Genomic DNA, 22,829 nt, shown 5'->3' with positions numbered 1-22,829 from the left:
ACCGGCCATACCAATCAACATCTTTTTTTCTTTTTCTAATTAAATATGTTTTCTGAGCCCTTTTAAAAATCCAGTTTCATCCAAATACACAATCAAATTTTTAATTTGCTTTTGTAGATGATATAAAACATCAACTCAATAATTTATTAAATTACTTTTCCCGTTCATTTCCTTCTATCTATAATTGATCTTCTCAGTTGAAATTTCTGTTGTTCCTCTCACTCAGCTTGACTCGCAGAGGGGCTGGTTGACATCGCTGCACAGGGCTAAGGGGTGTGGGTAGATACCCCCTTCAAGACCAGATCTTTCTCTCTCAGACACACTCACTGCTATCTGTCACACCCCTCCACCACAACATGTGCCAATGAGGTCTTCTGATATGTCAGACGACTGAGGTCTGTAGCTGGTGAAGCATTCAGCGTCTGAGCCACTAGAGGCGCTAAATCGAATTGCAAAAGTAATGACAGGTTTCAAATAACTTTTCCTTGTGTCTCCTTGGTCAGCCAAACTGAAAGTCCCACCTGTTATGTTGCTATGCTGCCGAAACCAAACAATGTTATCATAATGTTGCCTGTACAGTAGATTCTCCTTTTTATTACATGACAACTCTCACCAAATGGATTAATATGTGGATATTTACATAAATGTCATTTTTGTGATACTATATATTATTTTACCTGTCCATTACCAAGTACAAAATAATAAGTCTAGAAACAAACAAACAACAATATTATAGTAATATATATAATGAAAATGAGAGACATGAAAGTAACACCAATTTCAGCTGAAATTGGTGTTATTTTAAATTTGCAGCAAATGGTGAAGCCTCTGCTTTGCCAACGAAAGTCATGTGACTCGTCACTCACAGAAACATGGTATGATGTACTGTATAAAATGTCCTATCAGCGTTTGAGGGGAAAAATATCGAAAGGTGAAAACAAATACATCAAATGGAGTGGAAAAAGAGACTGTTTAATTCCTACTTTTATACCCAGGGTTCCATTCGGAAGGGCTCATCCGTATGCCCTAATCGCTTCTAAGGGTTTACCCTACGGAGTGAGAGCTTTGAAAGGTTGAAGGGTGTAGGGGACCAAACAACTGTTCCTTGAAGTGCCCTTCTGCATCCTCATCCCATGCCCACACAGAGGCACCGTCATCACAGAAAAAATCATCGCAAAAGATCATGGGGGCCCATTGGTTGAACCCTTCGAAATCCTTCATTCCGAAGGGCCCTTTGAAGTGGCCAGTTCTGAGCACTTTGGTATGGATCGACCTTTCAATATGGCTGCCATGATTGTTTTCACTCCGAGGTGCCCTTCGGAGGGTGATATATCCTGTTTGATACTCACCGATAGTCTGAAAAGTTCACTGAGGAAAAACTTGATGCACTCTGCAATATAGCTATAAAAGGAAGTGCTATGCTAGAACAACCACGTACTGCGTTCATCCAATCAGTGACACTAAATCTGTAAATAAGCAAATAAGAGAATTAACTTGGGGTCTGGGAATGCACAATGTGAAACGTCAACCTATGAATACCTAGAATTAATTGTTAACTTCGGGTAAAATATTAGCTGTGTTAAATGTGAAAAAAGATAACCTGGGGTTTAGAATGACCCTGGGTGAAGTATTTTAAGTGTGAAAGTGAATATCAAGAAATATCTAATCCGCTAGATGGCTTGACTGAGCAGTCAGAGTCAAGTATTCCAGCGAGATTAATTAATAATAGATGTAAAAATGTAAAATGAGATTATTAATAATTGCAAAATGTTTAACCTATGTTGCTGCTGTCTTTATTATCATCAACAATAAGGTACTCTGGGAAAAAAATGATATGTTTAGTTTTATTGCTGCTTCTCATTCTGTTTTTCAATCAACAATAGATGATTTGTGTATATTTCAGATAACTTTTTGCAATTAGAGCCTTTGAAGTTGTGCAGGAGCTGTTAAAAACACTGAAGGTGTGCATCTAAATGTGCTCCTGTTAGTTCTCAAACACTGGATAATGACAGAACAAAATATTTTACGAAATAATCACTCTGGTTGTGAACGAAAGCATAGAGAATTAAGCTTTTTTCCTGATCCTCTTTTCAGCAACTCACGCTGAGTGACTGTGAAGAAGAGGAAAGAATAATAAGTCCAAGAGAGAAAGATGAACAAAGAGTAAAAACAGTCTTGGCAAATTGAACCATAATTAAATGATTACAAAATTCCATGCTTAGCTCGCTTCAAAATCAGGTGGTTCTTTGAGCCAATTTCCTTTCTTTAATTACAATTTCCTGTGTGGTTTGACATTTACAATGCAATCTTCTAGAAGGACCCGTTTATGATTTATTATTCGTGCCTCTATCACAATGTCAGTCTGCAGAAATGAGTTTATAAAGAAAGAGCTCAAATGATTATGGCCTTTGACCAATAAAGCAGGCTCATTATTGCATGCGACAGGAAAGATTAACATTTCTGACAACCAAATCGTGAAAGATTAGCAGGGGAAGAGATTGTTTCAGTTTCTATTAAATAAGCAGTTGTTCTTATTCAAAACTTGATCTTCTTGCAATGACTGAGATAAAATACAGACGGAGGTTGTATAAATGTATACATTTTCTCATGATTTCATAGGAATCCAAGCAAGCCAAGTCTAATAACTATAGTCTTTCTAACTTGAAAATGCAGCTGCTTGTCGGGGCACAGAAATACCTGAAAGGACAGACTAATAGATTTTCCTTCAGCAACACAGAAGTCAAGTTTAAAAAGATTCACTCTTTACTTCTCTGGCAACTGTTTGACATCTTTTTGCTGATACTGCTTATTAGGTCTCATCATATAACAGAGACTCTTTCCCGAAACAGATTACAATCAGGGGAATACAAAACATGTCTCGTTCCCCCAAACTGAGTAACATTCCCTACGGAATAAAACTATATTTGCAGTAAAAGAAAAAAAATATATCTTTATAATTGAACAAATCTTGCCTTCTCTTTATCTCACATCCATTTCAAAGGCTTCAAGCAAACTGAGATTAGCACTGGTGACTGATTCCTGCGATCACTTCCTGGTCAATGGATCATGTTTTAACACCATCCCAGATCCATCACCATGCTGGGAGTCATATCAATACCTAGCCATTTTCCCATTTGTGGAAGATGAGCAGATCAATTCATTTATAGCCAGTCTGTGCCTGACATCTGTTTGGGAGATTAGAATTTATTGGCTGCTTGTCTGATAGAAGGCACCAGGTTCATTAAGTCAATGGAATCCTTAATCAATGGGAAAACTTCAAGTAGCTCTCTCACCATTAGAGCTTCATCTGCTCTATGGAGGCACTTACATTTAAAGTAAGGCCTGTGGTACAGATTGGACCGTATTGCACTTGGCTGCTCTGAATGCAACAAAGTTCTTAAAGACTTGGAATTATGGCTATGGTTCAGTACATTTGGTGGTCTCTTGAACAAGCAGCGTATGAAGTATTTCTGCTCGGGTAAATATATTTTGTTGTTTTGCCGAGCTTTTGTTTGTCTGGTGTATTTAAATTGGTAGGGAAACAACAGAATGCCTGCCAATCCCAAAGACAAGCTCTTCTCATCAAGTGCCAGCTGAAATGCACACTGACTCTTTGAAGGTCATGCTCTCAAACACCATTCAAAACAAAATATCAACTTTCAAATCTCCCCCATTATAAATAATGACCAAACATTCACCAAACTGAATACGAATAGTGTGGATTCTCCATGTCCTTGTCCACTACAGCCCTCCCTCTCTCTCCACTCCACAGCTGATAGGGCCTCTCTCCCTGGTGATTCTTGAACACTTCTGACCACCTGAATGGTTCTCCAGCTGAATGCGTGTGGTGTGTAGGACGGCCTCTGTATGCAGTTGGAAATAGGTCTGGACCTTGCTGATTGATCGTTAAGTGTTGTCCATGAGCCCATCATGCGGCTCCCACTTAACAGCCTCTACCACAGAAAGCAATCAGTGGATGTTACTGAGAGTCCCAGTGGGAGCAGCTCTGCAGTGATTGATCTCCAGTAGACCTCCAGGAGGAACATAGACAAATCTGGCTCCTACTACAACCCCGGTGTCCCTGCGTGATCTTCAAAAAGCAACGCAAGGCAGTTGGACCATCCTCAAAATGTCTTGCGAGAACTTCCCGTGATATGCACGGTGGAACAGGCAGCTATGCAATGCACAGCTGAAAGACGCAGTGTTTGTCATCATTTGAGGCAAACCACTGTGTAAGGGAGAATGTGGTCATTATTGCAAAACAAATTAGTATTGTATCACCCAGAATGGGTTTATTTTACAACAATGATTGTTCATTATCCAGCATATTACGTACATGGCTACTCATCAAATATCTTGAAAAATAGTTCATTAGTCCACTACAACATAAGGGCTCATTTACAAACTTATAGAGACAACACAAAATTTTGATTTGCTTCTATTTATGCAGTGTAAATTAGCATTAATAGCAATAGCTTTAACAGCCTGACCTAGCACCAAGATAAACAATGAAACAATATTACAGTATGCAATATGAAACAAGAAAAAACGCTCTCCAAAATCTCATTGGTCAATTGCAGCAATCAGATATATTCTAATATTCATTGTCATCACTGACAGAGCTGTATATCAGTCCACTTATCTGATATAAAGTGTTGCATTAAGAACATCTGATCACCAAGTGCTGCAACTGAATAATCAGAATTAAGTAATTTGGAGGGCCACATAATAAATATGTAGAATATATCCACAGAGAGTGATAATGATAATGCAAATATAATTTTGACAACAAAAGCATCCACATGGTGCTTCTCATAGATGTCACCAGCTGTTCTACAGTTTATATTGGCCTGCTCTTCAAGTAAAGGAAGAAAAAAAAAGGAGTAACTTAGATGAGAATTTTGTGCTTCAGTGGCTATTGAAAGATGAGGCAATAAACTGCTAAACTTGAGTAATCACACTCTCCCCAAGGAATGTATCAAATGGGGATGGTCAAAAACCTTGAAATTTGAGCCCCTCGAGCACAGCCCGGCCCGGAGCATTTGATGAGATTCATTATTGTAAGGGAGCTGAATACAAGTGTCTTCTGATTACAAGATCCACCATTAAAAGTTCCCACCAGTGTGCATTTCCATGCCGCAACGTCAATGGGATTAAAATCTCAATTCAGCTCCAGTCAATTCTCCAGTAACAAGATTTCATTAAATGCAGGCAGGGAGGCAAATGGACTCGAAAGCATCGAAACAGTTGGCGTATAAATTATAGAAATGTGCTTTCTGCTAAATGAACACACCTTCGGCTTGCAGACGCATTATTATTTAATGTTCGGAGAGTCTGATTTTATGTAAATTGGAGTCATCCTTTTTCTCTCTCTAGGCCCCTTCTCAGTGCCAGGTACTCTGAAACCAGGCACGGGAAAAGATTATGCAAACCAATTAACATATGAAAATAACATATTAATATACTGTCTGTGAACTGTGTCCAATCAGTTCCTTTTCACTGGCGTGTGTACAAAACAATTAAAATTAAATTTATACCGCTTTCTCCTTAACATATTCAGTCTCGCGAATGGAATAACTGAGCAAGCGCTGACATAAGTTTTACAGGCCTTGCACTCTCCCTTAAAAGCACACTGACTTTTCAGGGATATTTACAAGAGCCTGTACTAATAAATTCTCGTCTTTTGTTTGCTCCTAATGGTGTGCACATCTAAAACAAAGCAGCAAAATCCATAGTGGTACCTGTGTGCTAATGAAGGGCGTACATTATGTTGGCCACTAATTACCGCCCTTCCATAAATAAAACAGAAGACAATCAATTAGCTGAGAACATGCGTCTTTGTTAATCATGGGCAGCAGGTTCCTCTGGGCAGAAAGAGCTTCTGCAACATGAGGGTCTCTTCAGGGTGCAATTTCGAAATGGCCAGGAAGAGGACAGATAAATCACATTTCGAATGTTGTTCCTAAAAGCTCTTCAGGCAATCCACTTTGACTCACTGGGATTACAAGTAAATTAATACCTATGCAATTTTCCAACCGCCAGTACCGAAATATTAATGCGAAGAGCAGAAATGTCTTTCTCCATGGGCGAGTGCTAGGCAAAAGAAACCAACATGTTATTATCGTAACCTTTTAGAGTAGCTACGCTAAAAAGCTCCTCTCTTGCTAATTCAGAAATGGTGACTCTGTTATGATGTCCCACATGCTAGCTGACTGATGTATCACACTTGATGCTGACCAGACCAGTGCAGATCAGTGTGCATTAACAACAAACCTAAAAAGATTGTATCCAAATGATGGGAACATTATGCAGGCTATAAGCCAGGCATCACTGACTACCATAATGCATGATTTGAGCATTAATGTAATTTACATTTTAACACAGGCCCCTGAGTAAACTGATTAGTAGATGCTTATCTCCTAATGTGAAGGGGGTTGTTGCGACAGTGACATGTGAGGGGATATGGGCAGGTTTACAGGCAGCCAGGTCTGGGCCTTACTCGAGCATGGGGCCAGTGTGTCTGGCACACTCAAAACACTCTCTTCAAAATCAAATGGCTGTCATTCAAAATTACCTGGAAAACAATTTTGTGTAGCGGCTGGAACCATTGTTGCTTTTTAGCTTCAACTACCTTTGAAGAGATGCTAGCAATGACAGGAAGCCTTTCCTGTAAAACACAGCAACTCAGGCGCAGCGCTCACATGGGTCACTCCATGGGAAAATGAAACTGAAAATAAATCAAGTTTGGAGAGCAATTATTCATCTAGCATTTGGACGTTCAATAAAACCACATTTGCCTCCATCAAATGTCTTTTATCTGCGTCCCAGCAGACTTCTCTTTTTATGGGACAAATTAGCACTCGGAAAAGATGGCAGAAGCGCTTTAAAAAAAAAAGTACGACAAAAAGTTGCAGTCCCATGATGCAACACTCCCAGTGGTAACATCTGCTCCACTCCTTCATCTCCCTCTATTGTTAGGTGCGAGCTGTCACATTAGGAGGAGAATTGGTGGCTCTTTCCCACCCCCAAGTCCTCCTTCCCCGCTCATTCCTGTAGTTGGCAGGTTGGCAAACCCCATACAAAGGCGAGTGTACCGGGAGCATAGAGGGGAGCACCGTTAGAGGGAAAACAGTTTGGGAATTAAGGTCATTAATTTTCCACTTTCAAGGGCTGCCACACAGAGGGAGATAAAGTCAGCATAAATATTCCGCAGAAGTTTCTCCTGTTTTTCTCCTCTCTCCCCTATTCTCTCTCTCTCTCTTTTTCATCGGCAGCCCATTTATCTCCATACTGTCAATTAGAGGCAAAAGCAAAGAACTAATTAGGAACTGTGCAATTTTAATTAGCTGTTTTGATAATTAAACTAATTGGTTCCCTTGTGTTTCTGCAATGTGCGCCGAGCACTTTTTTTGATATCTGGTTTGCAGATTTCCCATCCGTTGGTTAATTAGTCACTTTTGCATTAAAAAGGAGCCTTTCTTAATAGCCTTAATTTGCAGTTGAAAAGAGAATCTACCATCAATAATTTGTGTAATTGGTAACCGTTTGATTGTAATTTAGAGGCACGGCCGGACAGCTCTGCATGTCTAATTCTTAATGACTGGGATTAAAGTTGGATTAAATGTTTGGGAAGAGGATTCTTTGCCCCCAAATGACACCTAAGCTATTTTTGACTAGTCTCATTTGGAATGAGTAGGTGGAAGTCAAATTGCTGTTTCGTGCAGTCAGACGTAGAGGAGCATATTGAAGTGGTAAGGCTCTCTAAGGTCATAGGCAGTTACTTTATATGGAATATGCTCTTGTAACAGGAAGAAGAGCTGAAAAAGGCTCTTTCTGGTTCACTTAAAAGTGAACATGCATTATGCAGCCACTAGGAGGGGCTACATAAACTGATGTCAGAACAGTAAACAAACAACTATTGTCCACTTCCTGTGGAACATTAAAATACTGCATTCAGATATTAAAAAAGGTTACTGCATCCATTATATGGCACAAAATTAAGATCTGAACTGAACTCGCTGAAGGATGTGCTATGAAATAAAAACAAAACAAACAAAAAAACATGGGAAACCAATTAAAATTCTAAGAGAATTATCTGCGATGAAGCATCAGTCTCACACGTGAAAGAAAACTTCTTGAATACTGCCAATCAAATGAAGGACAACTTTCAACTGGTATTTGAATTAATTTAAGATAATGTAAGCAAGCACCATCTATCATGTGCATCATTTATCTCATTTATACAGATATCATCTCAGAGCCTTTCCTCCTAGCAGGACTTTCCATTAAACGTACAGTAGTTAGAGAAAAGTACCATGTCTGATATTGGTTTATAATCAGCTTAACCATTATGAAATATAAGAGAGGCTCGTGTTCAACCTCTCCCTGACTCCACCATCCACTGATTGTTTGCCCCAGGATAAATGGGAACCCAACTTGGCTCTATGCTATCTGATTAGGTAGGGTTAATTACTGTGCTGTGTTTTTGAACTGGCTGTATGTGAGCCCTTGCAGTAAATAGATGGGCCTGCTTAATTCCCAATCAGAAATGAATTTTAATTAACTCTGCAACACAAGGCCCACACTCCAGGATAGTTTCCGGCTGCAACTGACCCCGTATGCAGCATGCCACAGAACAGGGGAGGCACTCTAGGCCTCCTAATAATAAAGAAACAATGGATCGCTCCATCACTGACCATCAGTACAGAAGAGAAGCATGATACAATGGAAGCATGATACATGTAGTTATATGTTTGTTTTCATAACACCAGTCAGGAGCAGAGCTCCTAATTTCGTTTTGTATGCAGAAAAATACAATGACAATAAAGGTGTTCAATTCAATTCAATAAGTGTCACTGCACTGGTGAAAGTAATTACTAGCAGGCTTCTTAACAAGCCGGATTATCACATCCTGATGTTTTCTACTACCAAACCACTCTGTGGGCTTACCTGTTGGTCAAAAAATACACTTAAAATATATAATCATAATTTGTGTTAATACTTCAGTTTAATCCTTCCCGGGGTTTTTTGTAAGAGGTGTCTTAACAGCATATTGTTTCTCTTTTTAAAACACATTGAGATTGGCAATGTTATGATTTCATCATTTAACTGTCAAGAGGCCTTTTGTAGCTCAGCATTCAACAACAAGGGCCACGCTTTCCTTGTTCCCTCAGTTTGTTGTGATTGGATTAATTGGGTGTCACTCACTTCTGCAAGAGGTCAGCAGACATACATTTGTGGTCAAAAGTCATCCATCTATCACACTGCAGAAATGAAAAGTCAGACATGTCAGGCAAGAAAGGCAGAGAGCAAAGGCTCAAACAATGGATTTTAGGGGCAGGGCAATGTCCCAATCTGCTAAAGTTGCTACAGCCTATAGTTTGAATTACACTATGAATGAATGTCTAGGGGGCATAGAAGATTTGCACCCTAATGTCTTATGAGCAGATATGAATTACAATTTCATAATTTATGTCTATTCATCACCTTCAAGGAGATCCAGATCTCAAAGACATTAGGTGAGGCACATTTTCATCTCTCCCTCGACAGGGACGTTCAATAAAAGTAAAGAAAAAAAAAGTACACCAGACCACTTGCTAGCTAAACAGAGCACTTGTAACCTCTGCATCTCCCCTAATGGTTAATCTCGGGTGGATCTCTGACTTGATTGGTTAAGAGTCTCCGCAGGGCAGGTGAAACCCAACCAATTGCCCATCATGAAACAGTAACACTTTTATCAGCGAAGTAGCAGATAACAATTATATTACCAGAGCCAAACGCAGTCTCTATCTCACTGCTAATCAAAACACAGCCCATCTGTTGTGTTGTCGCTCTCAAAATGACTGTTTATCTGAATATGGAAAGTGAGTCTTCTAGCTGATCACACATATCCAGTGGAAATATTATAAATGGCGAAAACGAAGAATGTGAAGCAATTAGATCATGAAAACTGTTCATTATGCTTTCAAAAGCTCAAACTTCTCTATTTATAACACACATCACAATCACACATAGACACACATCCCCCTATGAAGTACTTCACATAAACACACACACACACACACACACACACACACACACTTTCCCTTAGCTGTGCTTTTGTGTTTTGTCAGAATTAATGAGAAAAGTTCCCTTGCCCTAGGGGTAATTAGTGTCCTTGGAGTTAAATAAGCTAATACTTAGACACCTCTGGCACAAGCAATTATGTTTGTGTATTGAATAATTGATTCAAAGAGGGGGGAAGGGCTGCTAATCAGATCTGAGCATAATGAATTGATTTAATTAACAGGGGAATCCGTGGCTCTCTGGGAAGCGCGCGCATTTATTCAGTAGCAGGAGCGCGCGGAGCGCATAAATTGGGTGAGAAAGGCAGCGTGAGCATGTTGTTAGGAGTTGTCAGCGTCAGAATTGGATTGCTTGAATATAGTTACAGTCTCGGAGCAAATGAGAACTGGGAGGAACACGTTTCTACTCCGAGAATAGCGTCTTCGCGGCAGCTCAATTTAAACGGGTGTTTAAATTAGATTTGAGTTAGTGTAGTCGTTTCATTTTCGCATGGAATGCACTGTGGCGTCTCACTTTAGTTTTAGACCTCGTTAATTACAAGCGTGGATATTACTGACGCGCTGCGAACGCGAATACAGCTGAGGGGACATCGCTGCATATTATCTCCGAAATACATTAAACAATAGAATAACAGACTCGCACGTTTCTCTACATGGCTTTCCGTCTCTGAACAGCGGAAAACCACACAGACGAGTCTGCCCGTGTAATCAAAGCTCGCGGCAGCAACGCGGACGATTATTATTTTTGTTGTTGCAAAGCAATTTCTTCTCAGAGACGCGAGTGGCGCGCGCAGAAGTGTGCTGGAGCCGAGAGCGGATCGCCTGGAGCCGGACTCCTCGTTCCTCAGGACGATGGTGTTAGACAAGGAAGAGGGTAAGTGTACGGATTATTATTAGTGCATTCATTTGCTCCTTACGTCTATGAAGAACGCGGGACAGTGAGGAAATGCAGCATTTAGCGTCCATTTTCCCCGCGGACGGCACTTTCGTGATCCAGTTCGTTTGTCATATCAGACAGACGGGATCGTTCGTCAGGTTTACATGAGGAAAGCGCATACGTTAACGTTACTCTTAAACACTTCGGACATGCTTCTCTGACTGTCCCCGCGTATGAAATCTAATATTATGCGTTCAAAAGACGCAGACAGAGCTGAACCAGCGTCGCTGTTCACCGCAGTATCAGATAGCGCTCGGTCAAATCTGTGAAGTTACGGGGAGATGTTTTATCAGCAGCGGCTGCCCTCGCTCACAGGTGAGAACATTTGAACCTTAACCTATATACTTATAGGTCCAAGCGAGAACATCTAGATCACCAGTTTGATATCAACGTGTTTAGTTTGTAAATATTTCAGTTTTTATTGGCTTATGTGCGTTGCACGTCTCCGTATTTACGCTGCACTCTGGTTACTATGGAAACGGTTTATAAACTTATTTCGGAGCTCGCAAAGGTGTCTTTTTTTTTTAAGCTCGATCACGTTTTTTGTACTTTGCTATGTCTCTTTAACGTCGTTGAGAGAAGAATATCCATACAAAGTGTCTTTGACCTAAAAATGCCTTTCTTGTCATCTTTCAGGAAATATTGTAATCGCACACAAGTTTAGTTTTAGCCAGGGGCCCTTTTCCCTGTAAAGCAGTGGATTGCATTTAAGACCCATTTTTATGTTTGACAAATGGATATTTCATCTCTCTTTGAGCCAACCATCCTTTCACTAACCCATCTTAAAAACCAATAAAGCGATTGCCGTAGAAACATAAATTGGTCTGTCTTGCTCAATCCATGTTGCGCTAATGTACCCAGATTAACTCAACTGTAAATTGTCTCCTTTGGATGTCTGTTTTGCATTAAAGTTCCCCATATGATTTAGATTGCTTTTAACAGCTATTGGCTTAGCAATATGGTAAATGTACAAGGTGATGCAAATGGCATTAGTAGGAGAGGATGCACAGGAGCATGTAATGCAGTCAATACTACATTAACTACTGATGCCCAATTACAGAAGCAGGGAGAGTGGCTTTTAGGAGCATTAGGACTTACAGAAAAGCTTAGATCACCTGCTGCTTATTGCCTAAAAGCTTCACCCTTTGCTTGCTGGTGCTGACCAACTGCGCTGGCATTTTGGAAGAGATGGGAAGGCAGCTTGGATCTGCTCTCTCTCACACACACACTTTTACTAACACAAGCACAGGCTACAGTATGTTCAGATAAGTCTGATTCTAATAAAAGGCTATAGTCTGACTCTAAATATATCAGTTGAGGTAAAGTGTCCCCATAGTTCAGTACATCTTGTACTGAATTCAAAATGAGGGAAGCTAGTGAATAAGATGAATTGATCCGAGCCTTGTGTAAAAACATAACCATATGCACAACCTACATGTCGCTCGCATCATCCATACGAAACCAAACATTAATGGATTGTCCGTACTTAGAAACTTGCTGATACATTGCAGTTTATAAAAATTGGCTTTAAAGCAAATAATTTTATAATGCGGTTTTGTAGCGATTCTGAAAGTTATATACCCTAGTGTCTGTGCTTTTTTTTTTTTTTTTTTTTTTTTTTTTTTTTTCTTTTTCTTTTTATATATATATGTATATGTTTCCATAACTGAACTTTAAAATGGTCTCAGTGTAACTCCGAAATAACTGCATCCTGCATTAGAAGAATTATCCTGTTACCTTTTCCCCGACAGGAAAGTAGTTTTCACAATTAACTACACCCTAATCTGGCTTCAGTTTTCTGACCTAAAATTCATCCAGAGTTGTTTGCAAGCTCTATTAGTAAGTCTTAAAATATGTACGTTTTTCTGTGAAATAGTGGGTCATTCATATCTCTGTTCTTTGTACTACGCGATGATGTACTAAGTGCTAGAAGTTGGAAGAGCGATGTGGGGCTTGCGTCATAGTTTTGCACACCCTCGCTATTGTACTACCTTTACACAGCCATCCCAAATGATCAGCCCTTTCACGCTTCAGCTTTAAGGCTTTGTCATCAGTGGTCCTTGCACTGTATTTGATCCTTGCTGTACTGCTTTCAGGCAATGACACATGCCTTGCTCTTGTACTTTCTTACAATGATTTTGAGAGCGTGTAGAAATGTGTTAAGGTACAGAATAAGCACAACTCCTTTTCATGACTACCTTTAAATAAAAGAAGCTCTCGGTTGACTTTTAATTCTCTCTGGAGAAATACATTATTCAGCCATTTTCTTTCCCTTCAAGGTATTTAAAACTATCTGGATTGGGAGGAATAATTGGGTCTTCATTGTGGACTCTTTCAGGATTGATCATTCGCGTCGCTGGGCTCCCGAAGAACATGGAGTAGAGAAAAGAACACCCTTCTATTCTTCATCCTGATGATAAATTCTTAGTTACCATTCCTCGTTTAATTTACGAGAACTTTGTGCCGACTGGCCAATGAAATGTCTTCGTTCCTATGTCTGCGTGCATTCGAAATGCAATGTTTCAAATGATTACTAGACCCCTGATCTGTCTGTTGCTGTAATAAAACCCAGGGCTTCAGGCACCAGTTTTTATTTTGAAATAAGAATTGCTTCATACTTTACTTGAGTTACCATGGTAATTCAGTCTTGTAGCACTTTTATATTGATTTAGAGAGTGGACCGTAATATTTCTTTCCCGTTATTCCCCTTTCTGTGGGTTGATTTCTAATTTCCACTTGGAGATTACTTTTATACATTCCTTAAGTCCTTTCACTTTTTTTTTTCATCCTGCAAGGTAATTTTCTCTCTTGTATTTGCTATTTTCTCAGCTTATTGGCTTGTTCTTACTCTAAATTAAACTTGCCAATTTCAAATATTGAAATTGCATCAATGTTTCTCTCGCCCTGGGTCTCTTGCAATATTGTGCCTGGATTCGGGGCCTAATGCCTTGTTCCTGCCACTTATATTGCTTCAGCCTGAAGAAATTCCTACTTTATAAACATTTCCTCCTGATGCAATTACAGTTTAATATATCTGCAACTGATGTATCCTCAACATCGGGATCTGTCATTGCTTTGTGGTCTTAAATTGGCATGCTCCCTTTTTTTTTTTTTTTTTAATTTTTTTTTTTTAATGGCTTTGAATGCACGATGGTCCGACACATTCTGATGAGGTTGAAATGTTAAACATTACAAGGTGATTCATCCCTTTTCAACTGTACAAAATTGGAGAACTGGCCATACAATTTTACCGTAGTTGCATGTGGGGTCGTCGCTTAAATCGTAAGGACACAGGATGAGGATGATGAGGGGACTCAAACTGAGCAGAGTCGCATTCCGGTAGATCTTATGTGATCGTCCTAATGTACAGTTTACCAAATCCATTTCCATCTCTATCCCAAGGCACTTGATCACTATCAAACTGGTGCAGATCAGTGAATGCCGATGTGTATCACTTCCCATCATTTTACCACAACTCCAAGGGGACCCGAATAAAGACAAAGGTTCTAGGGAGAGCGAGAGTTAAAGGTACAATGAACCTGTATAAGACGCTCACAAGCTTGATTATATTCACTTCCTGTGTTACGTGTGAACACTCTTATTATATCGGCATCCGATTTCTAAACCCTTTCAAACATCAAGGGAGCCGGCTAAGGCTCATGTTTCATCCATATGGTCTGTCATGACAGCGTGTTTCTGTGAATTCTTCCAATTTCTCTGTGTAAAGATGTAGTTATCTGCAAGTTTTTAAATAATTCCATTAAACACAGGATTTTTTTTTTTAAAGCTCCAAGGACATACAGTCCATCACTGAAGCATTGGGAACATAGAAAACCTTTTATAACATCCTCAGACATGCTGCCAGCGAGATGAATCGTCATTTTTAGGCTACCTTTTAAAATGTCTCGGAGCAACGTTATCTTTCACCTTGAGTCCTGAGATGAATGCAGACAGGTGCAGCGTTCAGTAAAAAAGGGAACATGAATGAGAGAGGTGCAGAAAACAATATTCAAGTGTAGTGTGCATGTTTTTAGGAGGTTTACTCAAATCAGGTCCAGCCAAATTTGGCTTCATCTTAAAGGAAAAATATATAGGCTATAATGTCTGTACAAATGTCTGTCTTTTTCATTTCAAATTTGTTTCTGCTCTGGAATTTTCTGCAATGGTAGCTTCTCAGTGGACATGCTCCAAGTAATAGTACATATGCTCTGCTGAAAGAGGGATTTACAGCTACATATTGATGATTTTACACTAGGTGGTTTTTAATTTACTTTCTGTTGGTCTTTAGACCACGTTATTCCCTCGTGTCACCTTGTCGCAGCACCTCTCGCTAGCACGTCTCGCTGCAAGGGTGAGTTGCTTCGTCTATTGCATTTGTGTGCGATCTCTTTCCTGCGCGCGCGCACACACTCTGCTTCTCTTGCAGCAGGTCGTCACACTTGGCTCAATTTCATCAGTCCCTCTTCCATTCCTGTATTTATTTGTTTATTCCCCCCTGCCGCATCCCTTCATCTTTCGTCTTCTGTGCCAGTTGTCCTGTGAAGCTCGAGGAATTTTACTTTACAACTGACTGCGACCTATAGCGCTAGGTAAAGAATGGAGCGATGACCTACAGCTCTACACATGCATGCAATTTCACGATCAAGTTCTGCTGCTGCACTTTGGAATGTTCCTTTTTGGCATGACCTTCTTGTTTTAAAAGGTTCAGCCTTTCAAAAAAAAAAAAAAGTACAGGTGGTCATGCTAATGAAATAAATGACTAGCATACTTTTGCTTAAGGTCTCGTCCTCCCTGCCAGCTCTTTCCATCCACCAGAGACACTTTTATAAACTCCTCATTAACCTTATCACATTCTGTAACTTGATAAAAGCTTTCCTAATGATACCTACACTGATATCCACATTTGGCTCTAATGAAATTAGAAAGTGCAGCTCGAGGTATCATAGCCATTCATTAGTGTTGTCTTTATAAAAAATAAAACCAATATCACACACTTCGCCTTGATGTCTTTTATATTGTAAATATCACCCGACTCAAATAGAATGAAACGATGAGAAAAATTCCAAACATGGGTTGTGAAAGGTATTTAGACACAAAGGAAAAGCCTTGTTGCATTGTGAATGTTTGAGGCAGCATTATGCAGTTATGAATGATTAATGTAGAAATAGAATCTTGTGGCATAATTGTAAGGCGGTCTGTTTATGCATGCGAGTTTCTATCTTGTTATACATTGATCTTCCATTATGCCTATTAGTTGGAAGGCCTTTTTTTGAATCCCTCTTGAAATGCTCCCTAGATACATATTCAGAAGAGTGTGTTTACCGGAGAACTGCAGGCACACTCTGATAACCGCTGTTGTTTTTTGGATGGTTTGTTTTGTCGGTATGTGGGTGCAGGTACATGTTTACTGCGTGCATGAGCGTACATGTATACATCTGTGTGCAAATAGTTTGCATGTGCAGAAAATGTTTACCGTGTACATTTATAACCTGTTTGAATGCATGCACGCAGCATGTCACAAAGAGCTGTTAAAGTTGTAGTCCTCATTATAGTGTGCATCTGGGTTTTGTAATGGAACCGTTGAAGATTACTGAGTAGCGGAGTGAAGCGAGATTAATTCTGAAATGAGTAATGATGCACTGTTCAATATATTATTCAATGTGTCATTCCTGGAGTGAGGAAGATACTCAAACTAGTGCTTTAATGTTTTTGGAGATTGTAGCCTTTTGACTCGCCTCACAACACACACTTTTATGGATCTGACATTATAGTATTGTACTTTCAGACTAATATAATATTTTGAAAACTACTACTGCATATATACTATAGTGCTATTCCTGTTATGGCAAAGTTGAGCATAAAGAATCACTCCAGTTTTCAGTGTCACATTAAATCATTCTATTACACCGATGTAGTGTTCAAGTTACATTTTTATTTTATTCAAGGTTGTAAACCAACTTTTTTTTTTTTTTTTTTTTTTTAAATCATACTACCCCGGAACTTTAGAAAGGTAGTGTACAATATGCATTTTAGGTAGCCAAGTAAATTAGTTAATTTCTATTTTTATGCATTCATGCTCGTCTCCTGATCTTTACATTTTATTTCTACTGTTCAAGGAGAAACCAAACAATTTATTGTTATTATAATACCTTTTTTTTTATTTATTTTTTATCCAGAGATTCTATTCATCAATGTGTAATGCTGACTAGGTAATGGTTATAAATATAGGAAACATGTAGGCCAGAGGTTTTTTCTTTTCTTTTGGGACAGCATAATGAAAACTCCCACCAGCTCAATAAACTTTCCATATATATATATATATATATATACCACAATCCGATAATAACAAACCTCATGTAAAGTACTTAAGGAAATAGTTGGAATAGAGAAATCCAATATAGCCTGTGTAAACACATTCCATCCAAATATCACATGGATATTAAAATCTATTCCTTTTTTATAAAAAAGCCACAACATATAAGAGAGGATGCAGTTAGAGAAAGCACTGGAGGGGGGACAGGCAAATGGAAACTCGGTCCACTTAATGAGATACCAACTTCCACATATCATTGGTCGGCCTTCGATAAATCAAATCTTGAATGGCTAATTAAAGGCAGTGATTGCCGGTTAGTTTGTATTGTTTCTTAAAGGGGAAGGACACTGTATTGTTGAGGCTGATTTAATCAATGCTCAACGTGAGGTTTCTGATCCATTAGAGTGGCAGCTGTGGTCCAAGTGCTTGGCCACTCTACTCTGCTTTAATTGAAATTGGAAACTGAGCACAGGCTGAATAATGCTGTCCGGCCCCCTATCTGCCTGCCGATGATTTTACTCTTTCTTGACACGTTTAAATGTGACCGTCTCCCTTGCATGGTTGGAGCTAAACTTATAATGGAGCGGCCATTCGATTTAACTCCTGAATTCTCCAGTAACGTCAATAACCTTGGATTGTGTGGTCATTTCAGTCATAGTGCTCTCAATGCTGCTATGGAGAAGGTTAGAATAGACTCTTTTTTTTTTTTTTTCTTAAATTTTAAATGAGGACATTGATATTGTTTATAGCTAATTACAATTACTAGAAACTAACCTTATTGAGCGAGAAATATTCTGGTCCATAACCGCAATCTAATAATTGTTCATCTTATGGCCAATAACTTATAAATGGCTAATATACATTTGAGGAAAAAAGAGAATTAAAACAAAAACACTAAATTTTTATCCCACAAGTGAATGTATCGCTAATAATAATAATGTACAGGTATAGAAGACAAATATTTATTAATATTCTTAATAAAAAAAAAAATAGTACTTGATGGCATGGCTGTCTCATTCGGTCTGTATATCTTTGACCGTGTAAACAAAAACATCATGCTCATTTTTGTAACCATAGATATGTATAGGTAGATTCCCCATTCGGCCACTCAAAGCACGTAAACTCATTCTTCATCTAAATAGGGCATCTACCTATACATAATGGTTGTACTTGCATGAAAGTTTTGAAATGCAAATACACTAGTGTAAACTGTGCCTAAGAATGAAAAATTTGTCCCTTCTGAAGATAGATTGATGCTTGAAACAAGCTCTGAAGTTCTCAGAATTCTCCAATGTCTGGGAAACTGTAACAATTAAAGGTTGTCAAATGACTGCTAATGTACTTCCCTTAATGGTGACTGCACAGAATTTTAACCTGATTAAGCCTAATTCCGTAAACCAAAATGAAAGGTAACCGTTGCAACCCAACCCCTGCTTCATTATTTACCTCATAAGGAGATGGGCATCTGAGAAAGTGGTTGAGTGTTACAGAGGCCCCACATGCCAAACAAATACCCCCCGTGGTGGATTTGCATTATTCCGCTCTAAACGGAGTCCAAATGGAGTTGAGCTGCATGGGGTTTCCTCCATTTTCAACCTTGCATCATGGTTCTGAATGGCACACCGGTCTTCTGGCATATCTTTTGAAACACTAAATATGTAGTAATTGCTGGGGAGAGGGGAACTTGATACATCACTCCCTAACCTTGGGAGTGACACAAACTTTAGATAGTCTACATTTATGCCTAGCCAAATGCATTTTTAATGTTGGCTAAAAAGTGTTGGGGCATCATTGTGCGACGCATGGCGGAAAGAGGCTCTGACTGTGCTAATGGTTACATTCTTGCCAGGAGTCATGAAGTGGCAGATAAGATTGTCATCTTTTTTATTTTTTTTTTCCCTCAAAGTCTGAAAAGATCTGGAGGGAGAATAGATGGATTTATTCCTTTATTTAGATGCAAATGTAATCTGTGGGAAAAAATGAATGGAGTTATTTATTTATTATATATATATATATATATATATATATAATGTCATTCATCAGCGGGGGATATTGACAGTTTATGCCTTCTGGTGGAGTAAATGGGTGGGTAGAGGCTGCAGTCTCTGAACTCCGTCTAAATGAAGACCTAAAACAACTGCCCGCTCCAGGCCTACTGTACAGAACAACTTCCAGATGGGTGACGCTTGACTGGCTTGATGTAAGGTCACACACCTCCCTATTTTTTTTTTTCTCTATTGAGGGACTGATTGTTCTTCTGAAACTCCTCTAACCCCTGAGCCGGGTGTGTTCTCCCTCTCTGTTCGCACAAGCTTTTCTGATTCTGGTCTGTCAACAGCTCTCCTTGCAGAGCTGTTTTCTCACCATGCTAGCAAGCGAGTGCCAAAGTGTTGGAACAACTTGCCTCTTGCAATAATGCCGCCAGTTTTCACACGTCTCCAAAATAAGCAGTAATGAATTTAATTAGATGGCTGTTGCATATCTCTCTGATACATTTCTTTTAATTAACCCCATGTGAATAAATTAAAATTAATAGGAGAAAGAAAAAAGTGTAGAGCAAAAAATAACACTCATGCGCGCACACACAAGCTAATAAAGTTATCCGTTAATTGGAATCGTATCTGTTAGCCAAAGCTTTAGCAGGGCACCAGGAGCTAACAATGTGTTTAGTATACCTCTCAATCTCCTCATCCTAGAAAAAGAGCGCAAGGAAAAGGCCTTGGGTTCTAGAAGTGACTGCGAGTGTAAGAAATGCACCTCTGACGTGATGGAAATGACCGCCAGGGCTTGGAGAAAAGAAACCCCCTGTTTCCAGGCCCTGCTCTACCCAGACTCCCCAAGCTGCTGTGCCTGAGAACGGGCCAGTGTTATTGCAGGCCTAATGTGGCTCCCTCATTTGGGCCGGATCAGTAGTAATTATGCTCTGGGAAAGTGGTTGCCGACCGCTGGGGTCAGGACACTTGTAACATGTGAAAAGAGCAATTATTCCCGGAGACAAAACCCTCCCATATCCCGGGCAGTGCCAGGGTCACTGCAAGGGAGCAGCACTGCTCCATTTTACCGGGCCTTATTAGCAGCAGCAGGCTGCTAAAGTTTGCGAAAGTGCATCATATTAATGAACCGCACCCTCGTTCCATCCGCACTGGTCATGCCAGCGCTGATCTCGCACTAATTTTTCTTATTGTTTCTTCATCTCTTTTCCACTCAAGTCCTCGTGCAAACATTTCTGGGGTATTAATTATATCACCGCAAGCAATGTCAGGCCTGATTTCATACACAAAGCAGTCTTGAAAATATGTAATTGCATCCACAACGGTTTTACCTTTTTGATTTACCCACAAGCCTCCAGCTGAACGTATTCTATTCTCCCATTATGTGTTGCATGATGTCCACCAAACACATGAATCAATATGTTTCAGACTGTTCTGCTTTGGGCTTATCAACTAGGATCAAGCTCTTTATTCATTTGTCTGTGTTTCAGCTGGCATATTCTACTTGACATTATTACCAGATGTGTTTTGTCTTGGCAGTAAAGGAGAATGAGTGTCTACAGGCTCAATTACAGTAATGATGTGGACTGATTTGACAGGAACTGATTCACATAGACAATAGCAGGACATCTGCCTTAGTTCCCCATTAACCTCCACTGTGGCTGGCTGACAAATTCTAGTCCAGATTGCCATGGTCGCAGCCTGTATGCTCGTAACGGGCTCCTATGCACAGCTGGAGCTAACATAAAGCTTTAGTTTAAGATGAAGTTCAACCTGGTAGTCTATATTTGAAGTGGTTGTCATGCGTATTTGGTATAATGATCTGGCTCCTGATTCATTTACATCATTATCAAGCTGTGTGCTTTAGCCTTTAACAAAACCCTCTCAGAAAAGTGGCACTTTAAAATGAATCCCACTTAAAATAAAGTTAATATTTACAATCTAATTAACCAGCTTTTCAAACCCCATTGACTTTTCTTGTATTAACAAAAACAAAACTTTTTCGATACATCTTCTGTGTTCCACAGGAAAACAAATGCATACCGAATTGGACACACGTTGTACTTTACTATAGCTGAATTTGAATACAAGAGAGTTTCATATGTGCATGCACTCTGAAAAAAACTTCTGAGCCAGGGTCAGGTAAACTGTAAATCTTAATTATATTGGGCTTCAAGATATTTAAATCCAAATTCTCGCTGCCTTTAATTCTAAACACTTAGATTACAACTCCTTCCATTCAACAGGTGAATGTGTGATTTCAAGGACTGCATCTGCCACAGTCTGGGTAAGCCGCAAGTGCTTATCGAGTCCACAGTGATCATCTTCATCACAAGCCCTGGAGACATGCAGTTAATATCATCACAGACCTCTGCCATCCCTGTTACCACCAAGACTCCCTTCTGGCAAATGGTTCAGCTCAATCAAAGACTACAACCTCCCATGGCTTGATCAGCTTTCATTTGTCACACTGTGGCCTTCTGGTCCAATCTGTCTCAACCACCATACACATCTCCAACAAACACTCCTGCCTCTTTTCAGAGTGCTACCTTAAACCGATGAGCGTCTCTAATCTTACATTGCTTTTGGAATCAGACTTATTTAAACTAAAGGATTTGTTGCATCTTTTAACTACAGTTTTTTGTACTATCCAAGCAAACTCGCCTGCCATTGAAAACAGTTCAGACACTTTTCATTCACTGCTGGAGTTTAATATTTTGGAGAACGCTTCTGCTTCATGCATGCATTGCTTCTGTCATAACCAAAGGCTGTCATACATGAAAAATCATGCCAACAGCTTTGCGACAGATGACTGCCTGTAATCCCTCATACATCTGTAGTTCAAGTCTCCAGCACTTTGTCCCTTTTTAAATTGGTCTCTTTCTTCGATGTTTTGAGGTCTTGCATATGGTTTATGCCCTTGAGGTTCATTTAAGGGCATTGTGGGATTCATATGCAGACCCTCATAAAAACACAAAGCCACGTTTATACTTTAGTAAGAGTTAATTGTCTAAAATTCATATATATTTTGATGATTTGGCTAAGAACAACTCCCAAAAAATAAATTAAAGAAATTATTTACTAATGTTATTCCAAATTTGTATGAATTATTTTTTTTTTTCTATTGTACACATGCAATTATAAGTAAGGAGTGAAGCTTCAATCTCGAAAATATAAATATATTGCACTGTTGTACAATAGCTCCGCTGGAAATTTTAGCTGATTAAATTCAAATCCTTTATTAATTTTTTTTTTTTTTTTTTTTTTTTAAATTTGAAATAATTCAGTGCAATATTCAATTATATCCTCCAGTGGGCTGTTATCTGCTTCCACCAGATTATTGAGTGAGCCTGAGGATCAGTCAGTTTCAAATCTGGTTCTGAACAAATCATTCAAACCTATTTTGTGAACCGAATCAACTGGAAATTCATTGAAAATACCTGACACAAAAGAACGATTCATTCACATAGCAGACAGGCAGAATCAGAATCTCTAAAATCTAATTTAAAAATTGACTTAAATGT

General features: G+C 39.3%; 1 protein-coding gene across 2 annotated transcripts in view; it reads left to right on the top strand.

Annotated features, from left to right (window-relative positions):
- Nucleotides 1-10,317: 10,317 nt before the first annotated feature.
- Nucleotides 10,318-22,829, top strand: part of LOC132119488 (rhombotin-1) — a 31,513-nt gene continuing 19,001 nt past the window's right edge. The window contains exon 1 of one of the 2 annotated variants that reach the window (XM_059529528.1): nt 10,318-10,938. In XM_059529528.1, the coding sequence (XP_059385511.1) occupies nt 10,917-10,938 (22 nt within the window). In that variant the 5' untranslated portion in view covers nt 10,318-10,916. Of the gene's footprint in view, nt 10,939-11,122; nt 11,317-22,829 lie in introns of those variants that run through there. The other variant, XM_059529520.1, reaches the window with a different exon arrangement.

Source organism: Carassius carassius, chromosome 3, assembly GCF_963082965.1.
Source record: "Carassius carassius chromosome 3, fCarCar2.1, whole genome shotgun sequence".
NCBI classification, from domain to species: domain Eukaryota; kingdom Metazoa; phylum Chordata; class Actinopteri; order Cypriniformes; family Cyprinidae; genus Carassius; species Carassius carassius.
The sequence above is the reverse complement of the archived record's forward strand: the minus strand, read 5'-3'. Positions and strand labels throughout refer to the sequence as shown.